This window comes from Tachypleus tridentatus, chromosome 3 (genome assembly GCF_004210375.1).
Source record: "Tachypleus tridentatus isolate NWPU-2018 chromosome 3, ASM421037v1, whole genome shotgun sequence".
In the NCBI taxonomy this organism is placed as follows: domain Eukaryota; kingdom Metazoa; phylum Arthropoda; class Merostomata; order Xiphosura; family Limulidae; genus Tachypleus; species Tachypleus tridentatus.
Genome location: NC_134827.1, coordinates 15104505 through 15128168, shown reverse-complemented (window position 1 = coordinate 15128168; position 23664 = coordinate 15104505). Strand labels below are relative to the sequence as shown.

At 32.7% G+C, this 23664-nt stretch overlaps 1 protein-coding gene across 1 annotated transcript; it reads right to left on the bottom strand.

The window, feature by feature from the left end:
• Positions 1-341: 341 nt before the first annotated feature.
• Positions 342-20280, bottom strand: LOC143246406 (uncharacterized). The gene is made up of 2 exons (XM_076493055.1): positions 20084-20280; positions 342-2150 (listed from the first exon to the last, which is right to left on the bottom strand). The coding sequence occupies exons 1-2, from the start codon at positions 20092-20094 to the stop codon at positions 1601-1603; spliced, it is 561 nt and encodes a 186-aa protein (XP_076349170.1). The 5' UTR covers positions 20095-20280; the 3' UTR covers positions 342-1600.
• Between the last annotated feature and the right edge of the window lie 3384 nt (positions 20281-23664).

The following is a 23664-nucleotide window of genomic DNA, read 5'->3' as shown; positions in this document are numbered from 1 at the left end:
CCTACTTTGACTGTTTCCAAAACGTCGCGAACTGCTAAAACTTCCAAAACGTCGTCGTGGCTTGGGCCGTGAAGATTCTGTTACAGTTGTAGTTGACGTAGTTGTTGTTTCTTTCTCTGTACTTTTCTTCTCAATTTCGCTATCTTCTTCATCCTTTTCCTTGTTACTGTCGTTATTTGATCCTCTGAAACGATTTCTTCTAAATGAAGGCCTTTGACGATTAAATCCTGTGTTCAATCTTTTGTTACCCAAACGAGATCGAAACCTCGATCTACTAGATGTTGTAGTTACAGGTTTAATGGTAGTAGTAGAGACTGTTGTGCTTTCTTCACTTTCTGTACTTTCTTTTGGTGCTTCTGTTTTTACGACTTTTGCTGTAGTTGAGTCTAGCACTGATGGTCTGCGTGATCTAAACGACCCTGGTGGCCTTCTCGACCCGAAGCGTCGACGATTACTGAAACGGCTTGGAACAGTTACTGTAGTTGTTACAGGTTCTTCTGTTGTTGTAGATTCTATTGTTTTCGTGACTTCTATTTCAATAGTTGGATCTCTTCTTGTCAGTGACTCAGTTTGAGCCTCGACAATTTCATTTATCTCAGCTCCTGATTCGCTCTCTTTCACAGAACTAAATAAGTCTGATTTGGAGGATAGGTCATCTTCTGAAAAAATAGTAGTGGAATAATCTTGAACATCAGGATTCACTGATAGGTTATCTTCTTTATCTTCAACAGAAATGTCAGTAACTATTGTTGACTTTTGATTTTTGGTAGTATGATTAACCAAGTCTTGGGTTACGGGAAAACGTGACACGTCGTTTCCATAACGATATACATTAGATACCGGAGCAATAGGCAAAACAGGGTCTTTTGCAGGTTTGGAAGAAATATCAACAATTTTTGACTGAGCAGAGTTATTTAAAGATGACGTTCCTGGCTGGCCTGAGCGGTCTTTAGATAAAGAGGTGTCTGAAAACGCATTGCTAATGACGTTAGTGGGAACATTTCCTCTTGACCAACTCTTCTTACATCCTTTTTAACATTGGTAGTTTCAGTTTTTGACTTGTCGTAATTTTCCAAGTTTGGAATATCATCAAATTTTAAAGAAGGACTTGTTTTATTGTTTGGTTCGTCATAATCATCATAGTAATAATAATAGTAGACCACGTAAGCATCGTCTTTGTTGTCTCTGTCACTTGCTGGACCTCCCTTATTGTATTCAATTTCTGATGCTGGAGCCTTTTGGATCACAGATTGTACTTGAGATTGAACTGATCCTAATAACTTTTCTTTGAAAATTGCATCTGTGGTTGGAGAAGATAGAAATGCATGAGAATCGTGGAAGTTTTGATTAATTGCTGATGATGGTGTCTTTTTGCTTTCTGTTGGATTAATTACAATAGGTTGACCATTGATGAATATCACTTGCGAAGCTTTTTTATGCTGGATGTCATCAGCTTTGTCTGAGTTACTGGATGGGAGAGATTCATCTTTGAGATGTTTGTGTTGCAGTGAGTAAGTTTGTGGTATTTGACTTTGTTCTGAATTAAACTGTTTATGGGGTGATAGAGTGTGTGCTGGAATAGGAAGTTGGTAATGATTTTTTAGAGACTGGGCCAAGGTCTGATGCTGAGATTTAGGGAAGGTGAAGTTTGTACCTTGGAGTAGCTCTGAGGGGAAAGTGTGGGATGATTTTCATACTGATTGGACTGATTCTTATGTGACTGTACTTGTGGTGTTAGAGGCAACTGAGATTTAACTATTTGAGTTGAAAATTGGTGTTGCGATTGACTGTTCAGTTCCTGATGTTCTAATTTAATAGATGCTTTAGAGACTGAAGGGCTACTCAATTGAACTTTAGAAGACTGTTCTAGTTTTTTTGTCTGAAAATGAGGAACTAAAGGCAGCTGATACTTAGGTAAAGAAGATTCAGGTAGTTCTTTCTGTTGGTCTAACTTCTTCAGAGAAAATTTGGGAGGCTGTCTTTGTTCTCCAACAAAAGAAAACGAATGATGGTTTTTGTTACTTGGCAATGGTTTGACATAAACACTGTATTTTTCAGGAAGCGGAGGTGATGACTGTCTTCGGTGTAGTACATGTTGTTCACTAGCACCAAAGGGAAAGACAACTAACAGAAATGTCGCCAAAGATGACCTGCATAAAATAACCAGTTTAATAAGACTTACTCCATAACACCACAATTATCTTCCACAATATCAATTTTATTTTATTTTTAATTTTGCACACAAAAATATTATCGTTAATTTACTTTGCAGAACGTTTAAAAGTACAAACTTCAGAAAAAGTTGAAATGTTTTGGTTGATATTTTTACAACTTCACATTACTTAGTTTTCTGAATTTATGAGTGTAGTATATAAACATTGGCTATGTGATAAATTCTATGATGTGTGCATGGTTCTAATAACAAATAATAAAAATAAAAATATAAAAGTTTGTACGTTTTCCTTTAGGTTTTAGTAAACATAACTAACACGAATGTTTGCAAAATGTTATACCTCTTGGTTTGTATTTTATTTTAACATATATCCTATAAAAAGAAGCATGGGTCGACCCTTTGATAGAATTTAAATTTTTGAAGCTGCTCAACCGTGCTCGAATCTGCACGATGTCATTAAATATTTATCACATTTTAAGCTGTAAATGTGTTCTAAAATTGATAACACCATGTAACAAAATTTTTACTTTATCCTGTTCCTGGGCAGAAAGCGTTATTTCCCAATTGCATATGTCTAAAGTAAATGGAAAAGACCTATTTTTCTCTTCAAACTTTGCTTTTGTGATCTGAGTAATGAAATTTTCAAATTTACTTATTTTACAGAACATTCCAGGTAGATTCAGTGCTGAGTAACTGATAGAGAATTTTTTTCGAACTTACAAGAATTTTCTCGAATGTTGTCGAAGTTACGAAAATTTTCAAGAACCTTTTAGAAATTTCTAGAACTTTCCATAGTAATATATGTACAGGGGCTCATCACTTACTACTTCAGTTTAGTTCTAGCTGCCTAAGTGAACACATAGACCTATCTGATTTTATCAGAGATGGCATCAAGAAGCTGCAAGCATTCTCCATACACATTCTGCAATGTATGTGGCCAATTTATCAAGACAAGAGCGAAAACGTACTCTGTGACAACATCTGCTAAAATGTGTGAAGCCTACAAGGCATATTTCGGTATGTCTGTCGAGGATGAAGACAAACCCTGGGCACCTCATTTTACCTGCAAGCAACTCTAGAAGGTAAGACGGACAATTTTTGCTTGCTCGAATAGTAAGATTTTATATTCTACAAATTTTAGACCTTTTAAAATTTATATATCTTTTATTTTTTTAAATTTCCAATATTATCGAAAAATATCGCATATAAAATATTTTGCATGAACTCTTACACATTAGTTGTGGATGAAATAAATTTATACTTCACAATAATTTTATTTTTCTCTTTTGCAGAACGGTACAAAGGGGAAAAGAGAGCCATGAAGTTCGTTCTTCCAAGAATTTGGTGTGAATCCACTGACTACTCAAGCAATTGCTACTTCTGTATGGTGGACCCTTCCAAACGTCGGGCTGGCAAGAATGCATCTGCTATCATGTATCCAGGCCCTTCATTGTCCACTGCCCCAGTGCCACATTCTCAACTTTAGTATAAATACATGTAAATCTTGATTCATATGTTGTTTTATTCAGACCTTATGTAAAGGAAATTTGCCCCTTTTTACGTAGAAAATAGGTTAATTTCTAAATTTCATTATCTAGGTCACAAAAGCAAAATTTAAAGGGAATAATGGCCATATTTTACAACACAAGCAATTAAGAAAGAATACATACTTAATAGGAACAAAATTTGTGTTACATAGTTTGGTCAATCTATTAACGTGAATGGGTGGTGCCATTAAGTGACTGACGTTGTTTACTGACTCTCTCCACTTTGGTCAATAACTCAATATTAAGAACAGCAACAGTTATTCGTAGTGGTTTTGCCACACAAATTTCTCATAAAACAAAACGTGCCTGGGGAACGTGCACATGCTACAAGAATATCGTATCATAAAGTTGGGTAATTTTTAATGTCGACTTGATGTATGTTCACAGTAATTACATAATAGTAAAACTTTCTGGAGCTGTTTGTTAGAAGAAATAATTTTTGAATGTGCAAAGAAGTGATTACGAAATTTATATCTGCGATTTGTTTCGAATGTAGTATGTACTGTATAGATTGATGAATTTGAATTGTTCTACAGAAAATATAGGGAAAAGGAATGTGTGTGTGTGTGTGTATATGTTTTCTTATAGCAAAGCCACATTGGACTATCTGCTGAGTCCACCTAGGGAGTGGAAAAGGAAAGAAACGCGTGATGGATGATATAGTCTCTCGATGAGTAAGTAGTAAGTTTGCAGACTTCAAATGTAAAAGTCCGGCGTTCGATTTCCCGCGATGGACAAAGTGCAAATAGCCCACTGTGTAGCCTTTACGCTAACAAAAGCAACATTATGTGGCATATCGATTCGTAAATCGTTGTGAATATTTATGTGTTATTTACCATCATGTGAACTGTCACTGGATTTGTGAGCACTATAAATTTATTTTTGTTTTACGAATTTAGTAGTGTATGTATTATACAATATAAGCCCAATGTGCTTAAATATGTAATTTAACCAAACTATTCACTTCAGTTTTTTTCAACAGGTGACGCTTCTTAAGGAAAAAGTCCCAGGTTTTTTTCTTTCTTTGCTTTAGGAAGATTATGTTTTGCGAATAAGAACAGGTGCTAATTTGTCCTTGGTACTGTACGTAAATTAAAAATAACGTGTTACGATATTGGTTTGGAAGCGGTGAGACTGGAAAATCCTCTTTGAGCACACAGTTTCAATAATAACAGAAAATGTAGGTCAAACAAGTTGCCTTACGATGCTTCCGGCATCGCATTCTTCTCCTATAAAACACACAGAAAATTAAACAAAACACATAAGCCACTCTTATGAGAGCGAAACATCTAAACGTCCATCACGTGCGAGCCAGCTCTATGTAGGTTAACTGCATGCAGGAGACCTGGATACCTCGAACATGTCGTGTCACGACGATAAAACTGACTTCACTGCCCTTTCTGACCTCTGTCTCTAAGAAAATACTCCCTCCTAGTAAAGAGAAATGATTCGACAAGGTTTGGGGGTGAAGAAATAGTCAAAGGTCATTAAATATTTTTCTGTTTGTTTCTATTTGGCACAATTTGTTCCTGAAAGACAGGATGAGAAATATTCCCCTTTTTTAATTAGAATGGGAGATCAATGTCCACAGCTGTGAAATAGGTAGGTGAAACGTGTTTATGTTTGCAAAGTGACCATTTTCTCGTGTTAAGTGCTTTATTTAATGTAATGAAAGTGAGAGCCAGATACTATGACCCATTTATTTCACCTGGTACACAACGGGAACCATGCAAACTTTACTATATGCTTTTGTTGGAACTTTTGTGTTGTTTTTTTGTCTCAAATAAACATTTCACATGACCATTTTGTTACTTCATTATGTGTTATCAAAACTGCCTGTGCCAAATAATTGTTAAGACATTTATATATAGCTAGTTGGCTAGAAATACGTAGAAATGCTTTACAAAAAAAATGCTGTGACTGTTACCATGATGGGTTTTGTTAATTCTATTTACATACAAAATTAAATGCGTTTAATATGGCGCTATATACATGTATAACAAAATTGGATTCAGCAACTCAAGGATTGGACGTGGCTTCTGTAGTTGGTATGCCTGGATTGTAAGTCCAAGCGTTTAGGGTTCACGACCTATTAGTGCAAATCTTCGCTTTGCACTTTGAGGCCACGAGTGGGTTCTAAAGTGACATTAAAATATCTATTCGTTCAGATAAGAGTAGCCTAAGAATTGATGGTAGATGCTTTTCCTCTATGATAGCTGTTCAAAATTAGGGATGTCTATTTGCAGATAGCACTTTGTATAGCTTTGCATAACAAGACAAGGAACTGCTGTACCAAACTGTACCGAAAACAGAGAGAGTGTTGGTGTATGTATAAGTATGCGGTATACCTAATGTTGATCATCGTTACACTTTGTAGTATAGTGTGTCAAACACTTTCGTGTTGGTTATACCTACTATTGGTCACTGATGGTGAGCGTCAGTTAACATTTGGAACATAATTAAATATAAAAGTCATAGTTTAGTTAGTTTTTTATGTGTGAAATAGACAAATGTATATCAAATACACTTTAAAATTTGGTAGATGGCTTATTTCCAATGGGTTATATGAGTAAGAGTTTCGAGTATGAATTGATGTTTCTTAGCCAATTTTTGTTGTTTTTATTGTATTTTTACAAGATTTGACAAAGAAAAAACATTTAAAAGGTTATTGTGAATATCTTAGCCCACAGCCGAACTCGGAACATCGCAAATTATTTTCAGATGACACTGTATTTTAAAATTAACTTTTTTATTTTTTAACTCTTGAACCTAAGGTCGTTTGAAACAAATTTAAAAATCTAAATTATTATTTTTTTACGGTTTTTCATCGATAAATTAAATTAATCCAAACTATCATTCAACTTTTTTCTATAACGAACTAATATCCTGTGGCAGATTTAAGGTTGCGTGGGCCCAGGGGCTCGTCCTTTCAGCCATGGGAGCACTATAATATGACGTTCAATTCCACTATTTGTTGGCAAAAGAGTAGCTCAAGAGTTGACGATGGGTGGTGATGAATAGCTAGCTCCCTTTCTTTTAGTTTTACACTGATAAATTAGGGAGGGCTAGTGCAGATAGTCCCCTGTATAGTTTTGAGTGAAATTCAAAACAAACAATCTTCCTCACGCTTCTGTAAGAAATCAAAGGACAGAACGAATAAAACACATGGTCATTTGAAAATTAAGAAACGGTACAAGTGTTTTGATCAGAAGATTTCATGTACTTGTTTGCTTGTGGTATAGGAGTGGAAATATTTGACCTCTGTGTTGAGATCTTTATCAAATAATTGTTTTTTTTCTTCTCTAAATTGAGTTCTGTTTATACAGAAATAAATGTAAGTTGTTGAAATGTGTATAAATCACTGATGTGGACAGAGGGTGTGACTGGATGAGTTAAAGCTTCTGTCTTCAACAGCTACAAAAAATATGCGTAATTACATACCTTAATTACTGCGAATTATTAGGAGAAAAACTTTCAGCTGTAAAACGAATAGAACACATGGACTTCTGTAACTTTATAGTAAAAATAAATTGTGATACGCCGTTAAGCGTTAATACGCAAGATTTTACTGTTTAGGTTTAGGTCATAAAAGTTAGGTTAAAAAGAGAGGATCTGGTTGTTTCTTACGGTTTCTTACCTTATGTATGATGGAAGCAACCCTCAATCCCCATAATAGTCTCCTCTAAAAAAAAAACACGTTTGTCTAACGATGCTGGAAAGTGCCGTTTTTGTTAATAAGCCCTTGTTCTTTTAATGACTTCTTCTCATTGCTGATAAATAGTTTTGTCTGCATTATGTAGTTTGTTTATTATGGTTATACTGTTAATGCAAGGAGTCCTCGGTCATCCATTGCGTTGTCCGACAAATTAAATAACTTAATCATTCACATTTTGACTTTTCACAAAATTCACTTGTTAACCACCGGCAAATAACAGTAAAAATTAAGCAAAAACATCTGTAATTTATTGATTACTTGTCACAGCCAGAGTTTAACGCAATGTCAATTACTGGTTACCCGAGGAGATGTTACCCGGTATATATATATTGGTAAGAAAACAAAATAATGATATGATATGATGATCATAAATGATACACAACATAAAAGTGTTATACTGTTGCAAACCACACCAATACATTTGGTTTTAGTGAGTCTGCGATTATAACGTGTTTATGTTTCACTCCCACTCACTGCCATTGTCATCCTTACAAAAAGGAAAATATGCTATAACAAAAACACACGGATTGTAGGTAAACAATTGGTGTGAAACCAAACCAAAAATAACCACATAACAACATGTTTTATTATCTGGAATCATATTCTATTCTAGCATTGTTAGCAGTGAAAGAAAACAAAAACAAACTAAACTTTCATGTAATTATACTTTGGTATTAATTCAGTTTTTTATCTCTATGTGTCATCTTTGACAACAGGAACTGACGGACTGATTTCACAGTCTTATTCGATCTACAGTCCAAAGTTCGTTGTAACTATAAACTTCTGACGAATCGAAATGATATAATCATCTCGTCGTAAATTTTCGTTTATGAATTTCTAGACAGACCAATATAAGACGTCAAGGAATTTGACTGTAATATTATAATATTTAAAAACATTATCGCGAAAATACCCTTGTGAAAATTAGTCGTTATTATCCAGTGAACGTCTCAATTTTTACAATAATCAGAGCTCATATCAGTTGTCACTATTTTATAACTGATTTTAAATCTTTATTGTTCTGTGACTTCTTCTCTGTTTCCTTTCTTCAAAGTTATTGAATTAATTCGATGTATCTACTGAAAATAACGTATAACACTTAGTTATAAACTGCTTTCATTGATGTAATTACAAATCGTTGATGACAGGCAGATGTGTATTAAGAAAAGTTTGAATATTAAATATTTTACTAACTATTTTATAGTTTTATGTTCTTGTGAAAAGAATATCTATGGTAGTAAGTTTTGAACTGCTAGGTTAGGAAAGAGGCACCTAGCCAGTAGCATCTACTGCTAGTTCGGAGATTACTTTAATCGAATAATGAGATTCATAACATACACACACGGCCCCAAATTCTTGAGCGCATTTTTTGCAGCAAAGGGACACGAATCATGGATCTTTAAGTTATATTGCTCGGATACTTTATGAAAATAAAGAACAATTTTCTTTTAATAATCTGAGTCTTATAGGAATAATCTTTATAAAAGGAAAATTATAGCATTTTGTTTTCGAGTTGGTTTTTCCCCTCTTGTAGTTCATAAACTTCTTTAAAAAAAAAGAAACTGTAAGAATCTAAAACGCCAACGAAACGTTTTTAGCTTTTCGTCACTTTTCCGCGTCTGAACCTTAATTTAACTTTTAAAATATTATACAACCTATACAAATAACGTTTCAGAGACTCTTTTGTCTCTCATCGTCCAATTCTACTGATAAGTGTTGGTAATGGAGAAATGACCTATTGGGCAGTGACTTATGGGAGAAAAAAAAATCAAAAATATTATTTTCATGTGTCTCGGATTTTGAATCCCTGGTGGACAAATTAATGGTAATGTGGTTTGTTTTGTTTTGAATTTCGCGCAAGACTAAACGAGGGGCATTTGCACTAGCCGTTTCTAATTTAGTAGTGAAAGACTAGAGAGAAAGCAACTAGTCATCACCACCCACTGTCAACTCTTGGGCTACTATTTTACCAACGAATAGTCGGATTGAGCGTCACGTTATAGTGCTTCCACAGTGGGACGGAGATTCGAATCCGCAACCTCAAATCGCAAAAAACAACAAATAAACAAACAAACAAACATGAAGTTAACGTGACTGTGATTTTTAAAATATTGAAGTATTTTTCTTAGAGACCTGCAAGCTAAAATAAAACAGAAATAAATCTAATATGTTGTTTAATGTTCCAAATACGGAGCATATGATATAATATCAGTATATTGATTATGAGTGAAGGCATTACGACTGGTTGGTTTAACGTCGGGTAAGATACGTGCCTTATTAGTTGATTGATTGTATTTTGTAAAGTTCAATATTATAGGAAACTTACAATACACATAGGCAAAATGGCTAGGCCAGAAATCCCCAGAATTAGGCATAATCGTTCTCTGATTTACAACTTTTAGCCAGAGGGAGGACAACTAGTCAACAACACCTACCACCTAATACGTTTTTGTTAACCGAATTAATAGTTACAAGTCCCTGATGGCTTATAACTAAAATCAGGTTTCGATATCTGTGGTGGACAGAGAAGAGCTGGCAGCTTAAGTTTTACAACAAACATAAATAAACTGTAACAATTATAACACCCCTATATCTAAAAGTGCGAACTGTGTTTAAAAGTATTGTATATTAATATATATATAAAGAGAGAGAGAGCGAAAGAGAAAAAAAGGCAGAGTAGATGTGAATACAACAAGTTAAGTGTGTAAGAAATACTTTCTTCCTTACTGAAACTTTGGTGTTCATGTTACTTCATACTTATGTTTATTGTCCTCGCAGGACCAGTAACAGTAAGAACGTGACGTTTATTGTTCTAGCAGGATCAGTAACAATAAGAATGTCACGTTTATTGTTCTAGTAGGACCACCAACTAGTAACAGTAATAATGTCATTTAGATTAACCTTATATTATTCTCTTACACAACACCTTAATTAATGGTTTAGACTTGCAGTACCTGAATTAAATATAGTTTTTGTTTCTTTCACCCAAAAGCTAGTCTAGAGTTCCATGTGTTCCATGCAATGTATTAAATATACGGAAGAATCTACAGAAAGTTTCGTAATCCTACACCATATAGCTACAAATGAACCGGTTGAACTGCAACCAAGCCCTAGTAAAGGTGATATCGTGTGTAGAATTAAGAGAAAAAACAACAAACATAATAAAGTACATAACTTGAAGAAAGTTACTAGATTATGAAGCGTAAAATACCAAAATATAATGCTGTTTATTATATTTATCGCCAAACAAAGAAAGAACGAAACTCGTCTAACGAGCAAGATGTGGTTATGAACGGAAGTAATTTTACACTTTAAGAACCTTCTAACTTTTAGTATTTGTATTTTTGCCACAACGGTTTGTGCCCACATTGAGTTTAATCGCATCTAAGCACTTGTCTCTTCTTATTAAATTCGTAGACAAAGGATATGGAGTCAATTATTTCTATTAAGCAAGTCTACGTCGTGGCCCTTGTGTTAATAGCTGAGATTTCTTTTAAGCGCAAAGCTAGTGTTAAAAGCTAATAAAAACAAAGAAGAAAACAATAAAAATGCAGCTCGATTAATTTGAAGTAAATCGTTAAATCTTAAAGCATTTCTCTAGAAAATAAAACTTACCAAGTAAGCAGATATGGAATGCACCAGTAACAACAATTGGAAATACAGTAGACTACGAGAACAAATATGGAAAATTATATATTTTTTTACAGTTTGATAGCTCCAGAGACGAATCTAGACTCTAGCCCACGGGGATCCTGCTCCTATTATATTTAATAATGTCCCGAATTTCCAGTTGGTGTCTTGAAAATCCAGAATAGAAAACCATGATAGATATCATACTGAAACGCCGGAAAAAGGGGAATTACACAAACTAGTACTTAATGCACACATACTAGTACTTAACGATACACACACAAACTAGTACTTAATACACACAAACTAGTATTCAACAATACACACACAAACTAGTACTTAACAATACACACACAAACTAGTATTCAACAATACATACACAAATTAGTAGTTAATACACACACATACTAGTACTTAATACACACAAACTAGTATTCAACAATACACACACAAACTAGTACTTAATACACACAAACTAGTACTTAACAATACACACACAAACTAGTACTTAACAGTACACACACACACTAGTATTCAACAATACACACACAAACTAGTACTTAACACTACACACACAAACAAGTATTCAACAATACACACACAAACTAGTACTTAACAATACACACACAAACTAGTATTCAACAATACATACACAAATTAGTAGTTAATACACACACATACTAGTACTTAATACACACAAACTAGTATTCAACAATACACACACAAACTAGTACTTAATACACACAAACTAGTACTTAACAATACACACACAAACTAGTAGTTAATACACACAAACTAGTACTTAACAGTACACACACACACTAGTATTCAACAATACACACACAAACTAGTACTTAACACTACACACACAAACAAGTATTCAACAATACACACACAAACTAGTACTTAACAATACACATACGAACTAGTACTTAACAATACACACACAAACTAGTATTCAACAATACACACACAAACTAGTACTTAACAATACACACACATGCTAGTACTTAACAATACACACACATACTAGTACTTAACAATACACAGACGAACTAGTACTTAACAATACACACACATACTAGTATATAACAATACACACACAAACTAGTACTTAACAATACACACACAAACTAGTACTTAACAGTACACACACATACTAGTACTTAACGATACACACACAAACTAGTACTTAATACACACAAACTAGTATTCAACAATACACACACAAACTAGTACTTAACAATACACACACAAACTAGTATTCAACAATACATACACAAATTAGTAGTTAATACACACACATACTAGTACTTAATACACACAAACTAGTATTCAACAATACACACACAAACTAGTACTTAATACACACAAACTAGTACTTAACAATACACACACAAACTAGTAGTTAATACACACAAACTAGTACTTAACAGTACACACACACACTAGTATTCAACAATACACACACAAACTAGTACTTAACACTACACACACAAACAAGTATTCAACAATACACACACAAACTAGTACTTAACAATACACATACGAACTAGTACTTAACAATACACACACATACTAGTACTTAACAATACACACACATACTAGTACTTAACAATACACACACAAACTAGTATTCAACAATACACACACAAACTAGTACTTAACAATACACACACATGCTAGTACTTAACAATACACACACATACTAGTACTTAACAATACACAGACGAACTAGTACTTAACAATACACACACATACTAGTATATAACAATACACACACAAACTAGTACTTAACAATACACACACAAACTAGTACTTAACAGTACACACACATACTAGTACTTAACAATACACACACAAACTAGTACTTAACAATACACACACAAATTAGTACTTAACAATACACACACATACTAGTACTTAACAATACACAAACAAACTAGTACTTAACAATACACACACATACTAGTATATAACAATACACACACAAACTAGTACTTAACAATACACACACAAACTAGTACTTAACAATACACACACAAACTACTACTTAACAGTACACACACATACTAGTACTTGACAATACACACACAAACTAGTACTTAACAATACACACACATACATGTTTAAGTGACTCGAGACGCACATAGTTAATAAAACCAAGTTTTAACAGTTCATTTTTTGTTGTAATTTTTGGAAAAAAAAAAGCCCAACCAATAACAACGACAGCACACTTACATATTTTTATTTGAAACATATATTAATTTTAGGTGTATAAATATTAACTTTTTCTCGAAATTCAGATATATATAATTATCATATTTATAAAGTTTTATAATCAGGTTTCTAATTTTTCTTTTGTTATGATTTTTTGGGTTAAGAAACAGAATTCTCAAAAAATGGTTTAGGTGTGTTCAATAAATGATTTAGGGGAAAAAGTAAGATCTTTGAGCAGCTTCGAGCTTTTTCTCCATTGGTTTCTTAAAATCAGTTTTTTTTTTTTTCAGATTTCTCTACCTTTGTTTAAACACGAAGGTTTAATGAGATAATTTTCGTTTTATGTATAATAATATTTTTTATTTGTTGTTAAGTATGAAGCTATATATTCAAACTCGATTGTTAATGTTATAAATATACACACAAGTGAGCCATTGAAGGGTTGTAGGAATAATAATAATGTTATTATATTCATTTAGAACTTAAGGCTTTTTTAAACAATCAAAGCACTAGTAATTTGTTAGCGATAACAAAAACACTCGAAATGTTAAAATATTGGTATCCATAATGTCAAGAATACAAAAATTGTCAACGGGTTATAAATGTGCTAATAGCATCATCACAAGGTTTATTCTAACATTTAAGACATTAGAAAACTCAAGGTAGTACTAAAAATACTGAAAGAGTTAAAACTCAAGAAAATAATTTAATATATCTATGAAAACAGATAAAATGGTCACAATACTTTGGATGCACCAATAGCATGAGGTCATTAAATAATTAACCGGAATCTGTCTGGGATCATCTTGAAAAACTATTGAACTGTTACGATACCACAGAATTCCGCCACTGTGACTTGTGAGAGACAAAGGACAGTTGTTGTTTGAAATTAAGCACAAAGCTACACAATAAGGTATCTATGCTCTGACCACTATGGGTATCGAAAACGTTTGGGCTTTTTATTTGAAGTCGAAAAATTAACATTTCAAGAATAAAATTGAAAAAAACCTGAAGTTTAAATGTTTTTGGTCTGAGGTATTGGACTTACTAATATCAGCCGCTTGAAGCTTTCAGAAATTAAACCGTAACTTTAATTGTAGATATAACAATAACATCAAAATTATTTAGAAGTATAAACGGGTAATAATATGGCAATGGCATGAGGAATATTTGAAAGGATGAGAGAATACATGAGGAAAACTTTTATGTCAAAATAAATATAAATATGTGAATAACACTGGAAGAATTCAAACAGAAGACATCTCGAGATGTCTCTCGGTAATATTTAAACCTTTTAAACAATTAAAAGACATCTAGAGATGTCTCTCGGTAATATTTAAACCTTTTAAACAATTAAAAGACATCTCGAGATGTCTCTCGGTAATATCTAAACCTTTCAAACAATTAAAAGACATCTCGAAATGTCTCTCGGTAATATCTAAACCTTTCAACCAATTAAAAGACATCTCGAAATGTCTCTCGGTAATATCTAAACCTTTTAAACAATTAAAAGATATCTTGAGATGTCTCTCAGCAATATCTAAACCTTTCAAACAATTAAAAGACATCTCGAGATGTCTCTCAGTAATATCTAAACCTTTTAAAAATAATTAAGAGACATCTCGAGATTTCTCTCTGTAATATCTAAACCTTTCAAACAATTAAAAGACATCTCGAGATGTCTCTCGGTAATATCTAAACCTTTCAAACAATTAAAATACATCTTGAGATGTCTCTCAGCAATATCTAAACCTTTCAAACAATTAAAAGACATCTCGAGATGTCTCTCAGTAATATCTAAACCTTTTAAACAATTAAAAGACATCTCGAAATGTCTCTCGGTAATATCTAAACCTTTCAAACAATTAAAAGACATCTCGAAATGTCTCTCGGTAATATCTAAACCTTTTAAACAATTAAAAGACATCTCGAAATGTCTCTCGGTAATATCTAAACCTTTCAAACAATTAAAAGACATCTCGAAATGTCTCTCGGTAATATCTAAACCTTTTAAACAATTAAACGACATCTTGAGATGTCTCTCGGTAATATCTAAACCTTTTAAACAATTAAAAGACATCTTGAGATGTCTCTCGGTAATATCTAAACCTTTTAAACAATTAAAAGACATCTTGAGATGTCTCTCAGTAATATCTAAACCTTTCAAACAATTAAAAGACATCTCGAGATGTCTCTCGGTAATATCTAAACCTTTCAAACAATTAAAAGACATCTCGAAATGTCTCTCGGTAATATCTAAACCTTTCAAACAATTAAAAGACATCTCGAGATGTCTCTCGGTAATATCTAAACCTTTCAAACAATTAAAAGACATCTCGAAATATCTCTCGGTAATATCTAAACCTTTTAAACAATTAAAAGACATCTCGAAATGTCTCTCGGTAATATCTGAACCTTTCAAACAATTAAAAGACATCTTGAGATGTCTCTCGGTAATATCTAAACCTTTTAAACAATTAAAAGACATCTCGAAATGTTTTTTCGGTAATATCTAAACCTTTTAAACAATTAAAAGACATCTTGAGATGTCTCTCAGCAATATCTAAACCTTTCAAACAATTAAAAGACACCTCGAGATGTCTCTCAGTAATATCTAAACCTTTTAAACAATTAAAAGACATCTCGAGATTTCTCTCTGTAATATCTAAACCTTTCAAACAATTAAAAGACATCTCGAGATGTCTCTCGGTAATATCTAAACCTTTCAAACAATTAAAAGACATCTTGAGATGTCTCTCAGCAATATCTAAACCTTTCAAACAATTAAAAGACATCTCGAGATGTCTCTCAGTAATATCTAAACCTTTTAAACAATTAAAAGACAGCTCGAAATATTTCTCGGTAATATCTAAACCTTTTAAACAATTAAACGACATTTTGAGATGTCTCTCAGCAATATCTAAACCTTTCAAACAATTAAAAGACATCTCGAGATGTCTCTCGGTAATATCTAAACCTTTCAAACAATTAAAAGACATCTCGAGATGTCTCTCAGCAATATCTAAACCTTTCAAACAATTAAAAGACATCTCGAGATGTCTCTCAGTAATATCTAAACCTTTCAAACAATTAAAAGACATCTCGAAATGTCTCTCGGTAATATCTAAACCTTTTAAACAATTAAAAGATATCTTGAGATGTCTCTCAGCAATATCTAAACCTTTCAAACAATTAAAAGACATCTCGAGATGTCTCTCAGTAATATCTAAACCTTTTAAAAATAATTAAGAGACATCTCGAGATTTCTCTCTGTAATATCTAAACCTTTCAAACAATTAAAAGACATCTCGAGATGTCTCTCGGTAATATCTAAACCTTTCAAACAATTAAAATACATCTTGAGATGTCTCTCAGCAATATCTAAACCTTTCAAACAATTAAAAGACATCTCGAGATGTCTCTCAGTAATATCTAAACCTTTTAAACAATTAAAAGACATCTCGAAATGTCTCTCGGTAATATCTAAACCTTTCAAACAATTAAAAGACATCTCGAAATGTCTCTCGGTAATATCTAAACCTTTTAAACAATTAAAAGACATCTCGAAATGTCTCTCGGTAATATCTAAACCTTTTAAACAATTAAAAGATATCTTGAGATGTCTCTCAGCAATATCTAAACCTTTCAAACAATTAAAAGACATCTCGAGATGTCTCTCAGTAATATCTAAACCTTTTAAACAATTAAAAGACAGCTCGAAATGTTTCTCGGTAATATCTAAACCTTTTAAACAATTAAACGACATCTTGAGATGTCTCTCGGTAATATCTAAACCTTTTAAACAATTAAAAGACATCTTGAGATGTCTCTCGGTAATATCTAAACCTTTTAAACAATTAAAAGACATCTTGAGATGTCTCTCAGTAATATCTAAACCTTTCAAACAATTAAAAGACATCTCGAGATGTCTCTCGGTAATATCTAAACCTTTCAAACAATTAAAAGACATCTCGAAATGTCTCTCGGTAATATCTAAACCTTTCAAACAATTAAAAGACATCTCGAGATGTCTCTCGGTAATATCTAAACCTTTCAAACAATTAAAAGACATCTCGAAATATCTCTCGGTAATATCTAAACCTTTTAAACAATTAAAAGACATCTCGAAATGTCTCTCGGTAATATCTGAACCTTTCAAACAATTAAAAGACATCTTGAGATGTCTCGGTAATATCTAAACCTTTTAAACAATTAAAAGACATCTCGAAATGTTTTTTCGGTAATATCTAAACCTTTTAAACAATTAAACGACATCTTGAGATGTCTCTCAGCAATATCTAAACCTTTCAAACAATTAAAAGACACCTCGAGATGTCTCTCAGTAATATCTAAACCTTTTAAACAATTAAAAGACATCTCGAGATTTCTCTCTGTAATATCTAAACCTTTCAAACAATTAAAAGACATCTCGAGATGTCTCTCGGAAATATCTAAACCTTTCAAACAATTAAAAGACATCTTGAGATGTCTCTCAGCAATATCTAAACCTTTCAAACAATTAAAAGACATCTCGAGATGTCTCTCAGTAATATCTAAACCTTTTAAACAATTAAAAGACAGCTCGAAATATTTCTCGGTAATATCTAAACCTTTTAAACAATTAAACGACATCTTGAGATGTCTCTCAGCAATATCTAAACCTTTCAAACAATTAAAAGACATCTCGAGATATCTCTCGGTAATATCTAAACCTTTCAAACAATTAAAAGACATCTCGAGATGTCTCTCAGCAATATCTAAACCTTTCAAACAATTAAAAGACATCTCGAGATGTCTCTCAGTAATATCTAAACCTTTTAAACAATTAAAAGACAGCTCGAAATGTTTCTTGGTAATATCTAAACCTTTTAAACAATTAAACGACATCTTGAGATGTCTCTCGGTAATATCTAAACCTTTTAAACAATTAAAAGACATCTTGAGATGTCTCTCGGTAATATCTAAACCTTTTAAACAATTAAAAGACATCTTGAGATGTCTCTCAGTAATATCTAAACCTTTCAAACAATTAAAAGACATCTCGAGATGTCTCTCGGTAATATCTAAACCTTTCAAACAATTAAAAGACATCTCGAAATGTCTCTCGGTAATATCTAAACCTTTCAAACAATTAAAAGACATCTCGAGATGTCTCTCGGTAATATCTAAACCTTTCAAACAATTAAAAGACATCTCGAAATATCTCTCGGTAATATCTAAACCTTTTAAACAATTAAAAGACATCTCGAAATGTCTCTCGGTAATATCTGAACCTTTCAAACAATTAAAAGACATCTTGAGATGTCTCTCGGTAATATCTAAATTTTTTAAACAATTAAAAGACATCTAGAGATGTCTCTCGGTAATATCTAAACCTTTCAAACAATTAAAAGACATCTCGAAATGTCTCTCGGTAATATCTGAACCTTTCAAACAATTAAAAGACATCTCGAGATGTCTCTCGGTAATATCTAAACCTTTCAAACAATTAAAATACTAAAAATACTGATAACAATATAAAATGTAAATAAATCCCTATCTGTGGAATAAGTGGAATAAAAAGACCAAATAAAATATATTAAGCAGAAAAAGATAACCTAAAAAAAAATACCAAAACGGATAAAAGTATTTTAAACTTCAATTTAATATAAAAGACAATGGAATAAGTAGGTTTGTTATAATTTTGGCGATATATACATAAACAAGTTATTATTAATATAAATGGTAGTTTTCTACCCAAAATGGCATAATCCATGTGGGTCAAACTTGGAAAACAACAACAAATGAATATTTACGTTTACTTTGAAGAGACCGTGATGATAATCTTTGTAAGGTTTAAAAAGCTAAGAACTGTTCTATTGCAAATAATATCTTGACAAATCGTAGCTTTCAAAAAGTAATAGGCCCGGCATGGCCAGGTGGGTTAGGGCGTGCGACTCGTAATCTGAGGGTCGCAGGTTCACATCCCTGTCGCGCCAAACACGCTCGCCCTTTCAGCCGTGGAGGCGTTATAATGTGACGGTCAATCACAACCAATTCGTTGGTAAAAGAGTAGTCCAAGATTTGGCAGTGGGTGTGATGACTAGCTGCCTTTCATCTAGTCTTACACTGCAAAATTAGGGACGGCGAGCGCAGATAGCCCTCGAGTAGCTTTGCGCGAAATTCAAAAACAAAACACAAATTAATATTCTGTTTTAGTTCTTAATGAGCCAGAATGATAATTTTGCATGCGAAATTAATATAATACAACACTATTTCCAAAGGAATAGAATTTAACAGCTGCCTGCATTTTATATACACTTAGTTTCGACTCTCATCGTATTTTCTTTTCTTAATAATATATGTTAGTTATAAACCTTGTCTACCTCAGACACGGAACAATGCGTTAAAAATATATTTCATGTTTTGAACAACTGAATTTCTACTAACTTCCCATGAGAGAGATATTTTGAAATAATCACCAATTCAACTTCTACGAATACTTATGTTGTCTTTAGAAAAGAAAAAAAAAAGGTTTCATATTTAGTCGATATCTTTTTTGGATTCTGGCGGGAAACAAATGATTTTTCTCTATGATTCAGCAGTAAGTTTACAGACTTACAATGCTAGAATCCGGGGTTTGATTCCTTGCGTTGGACAGAGTGCCGGTAGGCTGTTGTGTAGCTTTGTAGTATAGAAAACTACAACAGTTTTGCTGTAGTCTCTCTTTCCATTTAAACAGTTTTAAGATTAAACGCTGTTTAAAACGTCCTTTACGAGCAGCTGAAAAGTTTACAGTTAATGTTTACTTGTTCTTACCTGAGCCACATGGCAGCCAGCAGCCCTAAAGTCTGGGGTGCTAAACAGGACAAAACGTTCTCTCTATATAAATATATAAGTTTTAGATGAGCTGTGAAGTCGGTGTACAGTACGGATTAACCTTTTGTCTCTCTGACACGAGTGCTTTTATAAACAAGAGAAGAGCGTGGTACAGACGGGCGAGTAGTTGATGACGCACAGGAGGTATAATTTTATATATTTTTAAAGTGACCCCATTTCGCCCCAATTTTCAGAAAGGTGCACACGCATGCTCTTATCCAATCGCAAGGTGCTAGTTAACATTTCTGGTTGCCGAAAAAGTGACGTCAATATTAAAGAGAAAGTTTACAAGAAGAAATACGTTGTTTTCCTTCTTATTAGTATTAGAATTTATGTTCTATTCAAACAATTCTGTATTAAAATCGTCTGATGATTCTGTTCGTGCATTGTTATATGGCGAATTACTGTAAAACGATATAATTTCTCATGACAAAGGTTGTCAAATGTCAAAGAGTTCATTTATGTTTTTGTTCAGTCTTTTAAATGCACTCCTTCGAATTTTTACTAACAAAATTAAATGTTTTTGCATGGCATTTTGAGTTTGTGATAGGTGTCTGTTGAAATTACTATTCTATTTGTTTTGTGTTTTCCCTGAGCTAAATTGAGGACACGGAACTTTTCTATTTAGTATAAAATTTCATCACATACATATTTAAATTATATCAGGCGCAACTCATTCCATTACCAAAGTCTCTCAGTGGTCTATTCAGTCGAGTGTCTGGAAATATCTGTATGCTTTTCTTTCTCTTATTATTCTACTATTCATTTAACAACTTCGACCATCGTATTAACATTTCCTTTCCTGATACATTTTATCATCAAAAAACAAATAAACATTACCAGTCTAATCACCCAACAATAATTATAAAGCTCGAACACGAATCTCAGTGGTACAACAATTAAATCAGACGTTGATGAGAATTTCTAACCCTGATTTAGGGCTTTGCCTTCTAAATATATCGTGGATTTATCCTCATCATAAAAAGATAGTAATTCTTCATTTGTTTTGTTTGGGATATAAGCATGATTTTAAGACTTGAGATTTATCTGTTCTTCTCTTACTTTTGAACACTCTTACTTCTTGTGCTAAATCATTTATGTTTTCAAAAAGTCCTTCTTGTGATTACTGCTTTCTTGTACTTCACTCCTTCGAATCACCGAAACACGCCAAACTGATTTTTGTAAAGTATTGATTAGGAAATAAGGACTATTAAAATATGATTCTTATTTAATATTTGTTTCGTTGTTCAATGGAAGGAAAATTTGAAACATGATGGAATGAAAACATTCCAGTAAACGAATAACCAGGTAAAGAAAAATAGGTATAATATATACGTACGTATAGAACAAATTGGATTTTATATATTATAATTCTGATCGAATGTAATAAAAACTACATAAAAACTAAATCTGAGCAAAACACTTTGATCGCTTTATTAAATGATTTTTTCTCGGTTACGTGAGTTTGAAATTTATTTACATTTTAATTAAATTTTATATAAAACGTATTAAGCTTATACCGTAGATATATTTATATCAGTCAGAAGATTTGAGAGTTTTATTTTTCCTATTACAACTTCAAAATCAAAAACCAAATAGTAACGATGTTAAAAATAAAAAATGAACCGCTAACTGTCTCGTATAAAAATATACCCCTGGTAGGACTGTGTTAGTAATAGTCTAACAATAATAATAATTTGCTTACATTCCAATAAACCCGTTTTTAGTGTCTGTGTATATATGGTAAAATGACATCTTTAAAGTAAGAGTGTATTTTCTACCTTATACATGACAATGATTTTATTAAATTCGAAACATTCAGAATTTTTGTTTGTTTTTTAATTTCGCTCAAAGATACTCGAGGGCTATCTGCGCTAGCCGTCCCTAATTTAGCAGTGTAAGACTAGAGGAAAGGCAACTAGTCATCACCACCCACCGCCAACTCGTGGGCTACTCTTTTATCAACGAATGGTGGGATTGACCGTCACATTATAAAACCCTCACGGCTGAAAGGGTAAACATATTTAGTGTGACAGGGATTTGAACCCGCGACTTTCAGATTATAAGTTGAACGCCTTAACACGCTTGGCCATGCCGGGCCCTCAGAATTTATAATGTATCCTCTAATGAAAGTTATATCTGATGCACATAATGTTAACAGACCTATAATACTTTGTTATGTCATTACATACCTAAAAGTTGTTAAATGAGCATCAATGAACGAGAATTAGCAATAATCTTAACGCGGTCCTGTTAGGAATATTTGATGAACAATTTTCGTTCGAGCTGTATAACAACAGTCTCTACGAAATGAAGGTGAAGTACAGATAAAAAAACAAAACAACAATCAGAGTTAAATAAATGAACACAAATTTAAAAAAAAAACTGATAAAATATTCTAGTAGTTTTTGCTTTTTGTTGTTTTTAAGCTAAAGATTAATAATGGGCTATTTGTGTTCTACCAACAACGAGTAACAAAAGCTGATTTTTAGCGCTATAATCCTTCAGATCCGCTGTTGGGCCATTTGGGTGTGAAAAAGCACAACATATAGTAAAATCAAATACAATTTAAATAAAGAGCTCGAACAGTTGTGTTATACGGTGTAGTTCACACAATTCTATGTTTGGGGAAAATAATTTCTGCTGTGATATAACATCAGGTTTGTGTAAGTTTTCAACAAAACCATTTTATAGTTTACGTGACTTTGTATCTCCTTATAACATGACATAAAAATATTTTTTGGTATTATACTTTTGTAGTATACACGCTTGAATGGTGACCGTGTGTTATTTGTGGAAGGTTGCTGTAATTGTAACGCCATTCCTTAGTTACGTGTGTACTTATTTACTTATATTGATTTGTAGAATGACGCTATGGATATAATCGATTATTAAGATGAGATGTTGGTAATCGATCGCAGCTTTGGTTACATTATACTTTATTACCATTATTAATCTGAAGGATAAGAATGATCATTTCAGTCGCACATCTACCATCTCTGTCAACTTATTATTTTAAGTCATTACCTTCCAAAAAAAGAAGTTAATTTAATTTGTTCATTGGACATAGGACAGTTCTATTCATGTGTTGTACTACGTATATATTTATAAAACTGAGAGAGAGTCAGTCTTTTCAAAAACATTCTCTGAAAGCAATGAAATTTACTAACAGTCAAAAAACGTTTCAAGATTCTCGTGACTTCTATGAGCATACGTTTGAAATATTTCACGAAACGAAGGAGTTAAATGGGAAAGTATTGTGAGAAAGCTTTCCAGTTTTTCTCCGGGTCTCATCGCATAGGTACATCAAACAGGTATATCTTCTTTGCTGAATTTCATTTTTTATTTTGCAAGCTAAACACGACAGGTTAGCTAGAAAATAACCTGATGAGTTGATGCTCTATCCTTTTAATCGTACAGGGTATACAAGGACATTGCAGAAATGTTTTAGCCACTTTGAGTAGAATTATTTTTTGTTAATGTGGAAATAAACTCAGTAATTTACGATATAATTTGAACCA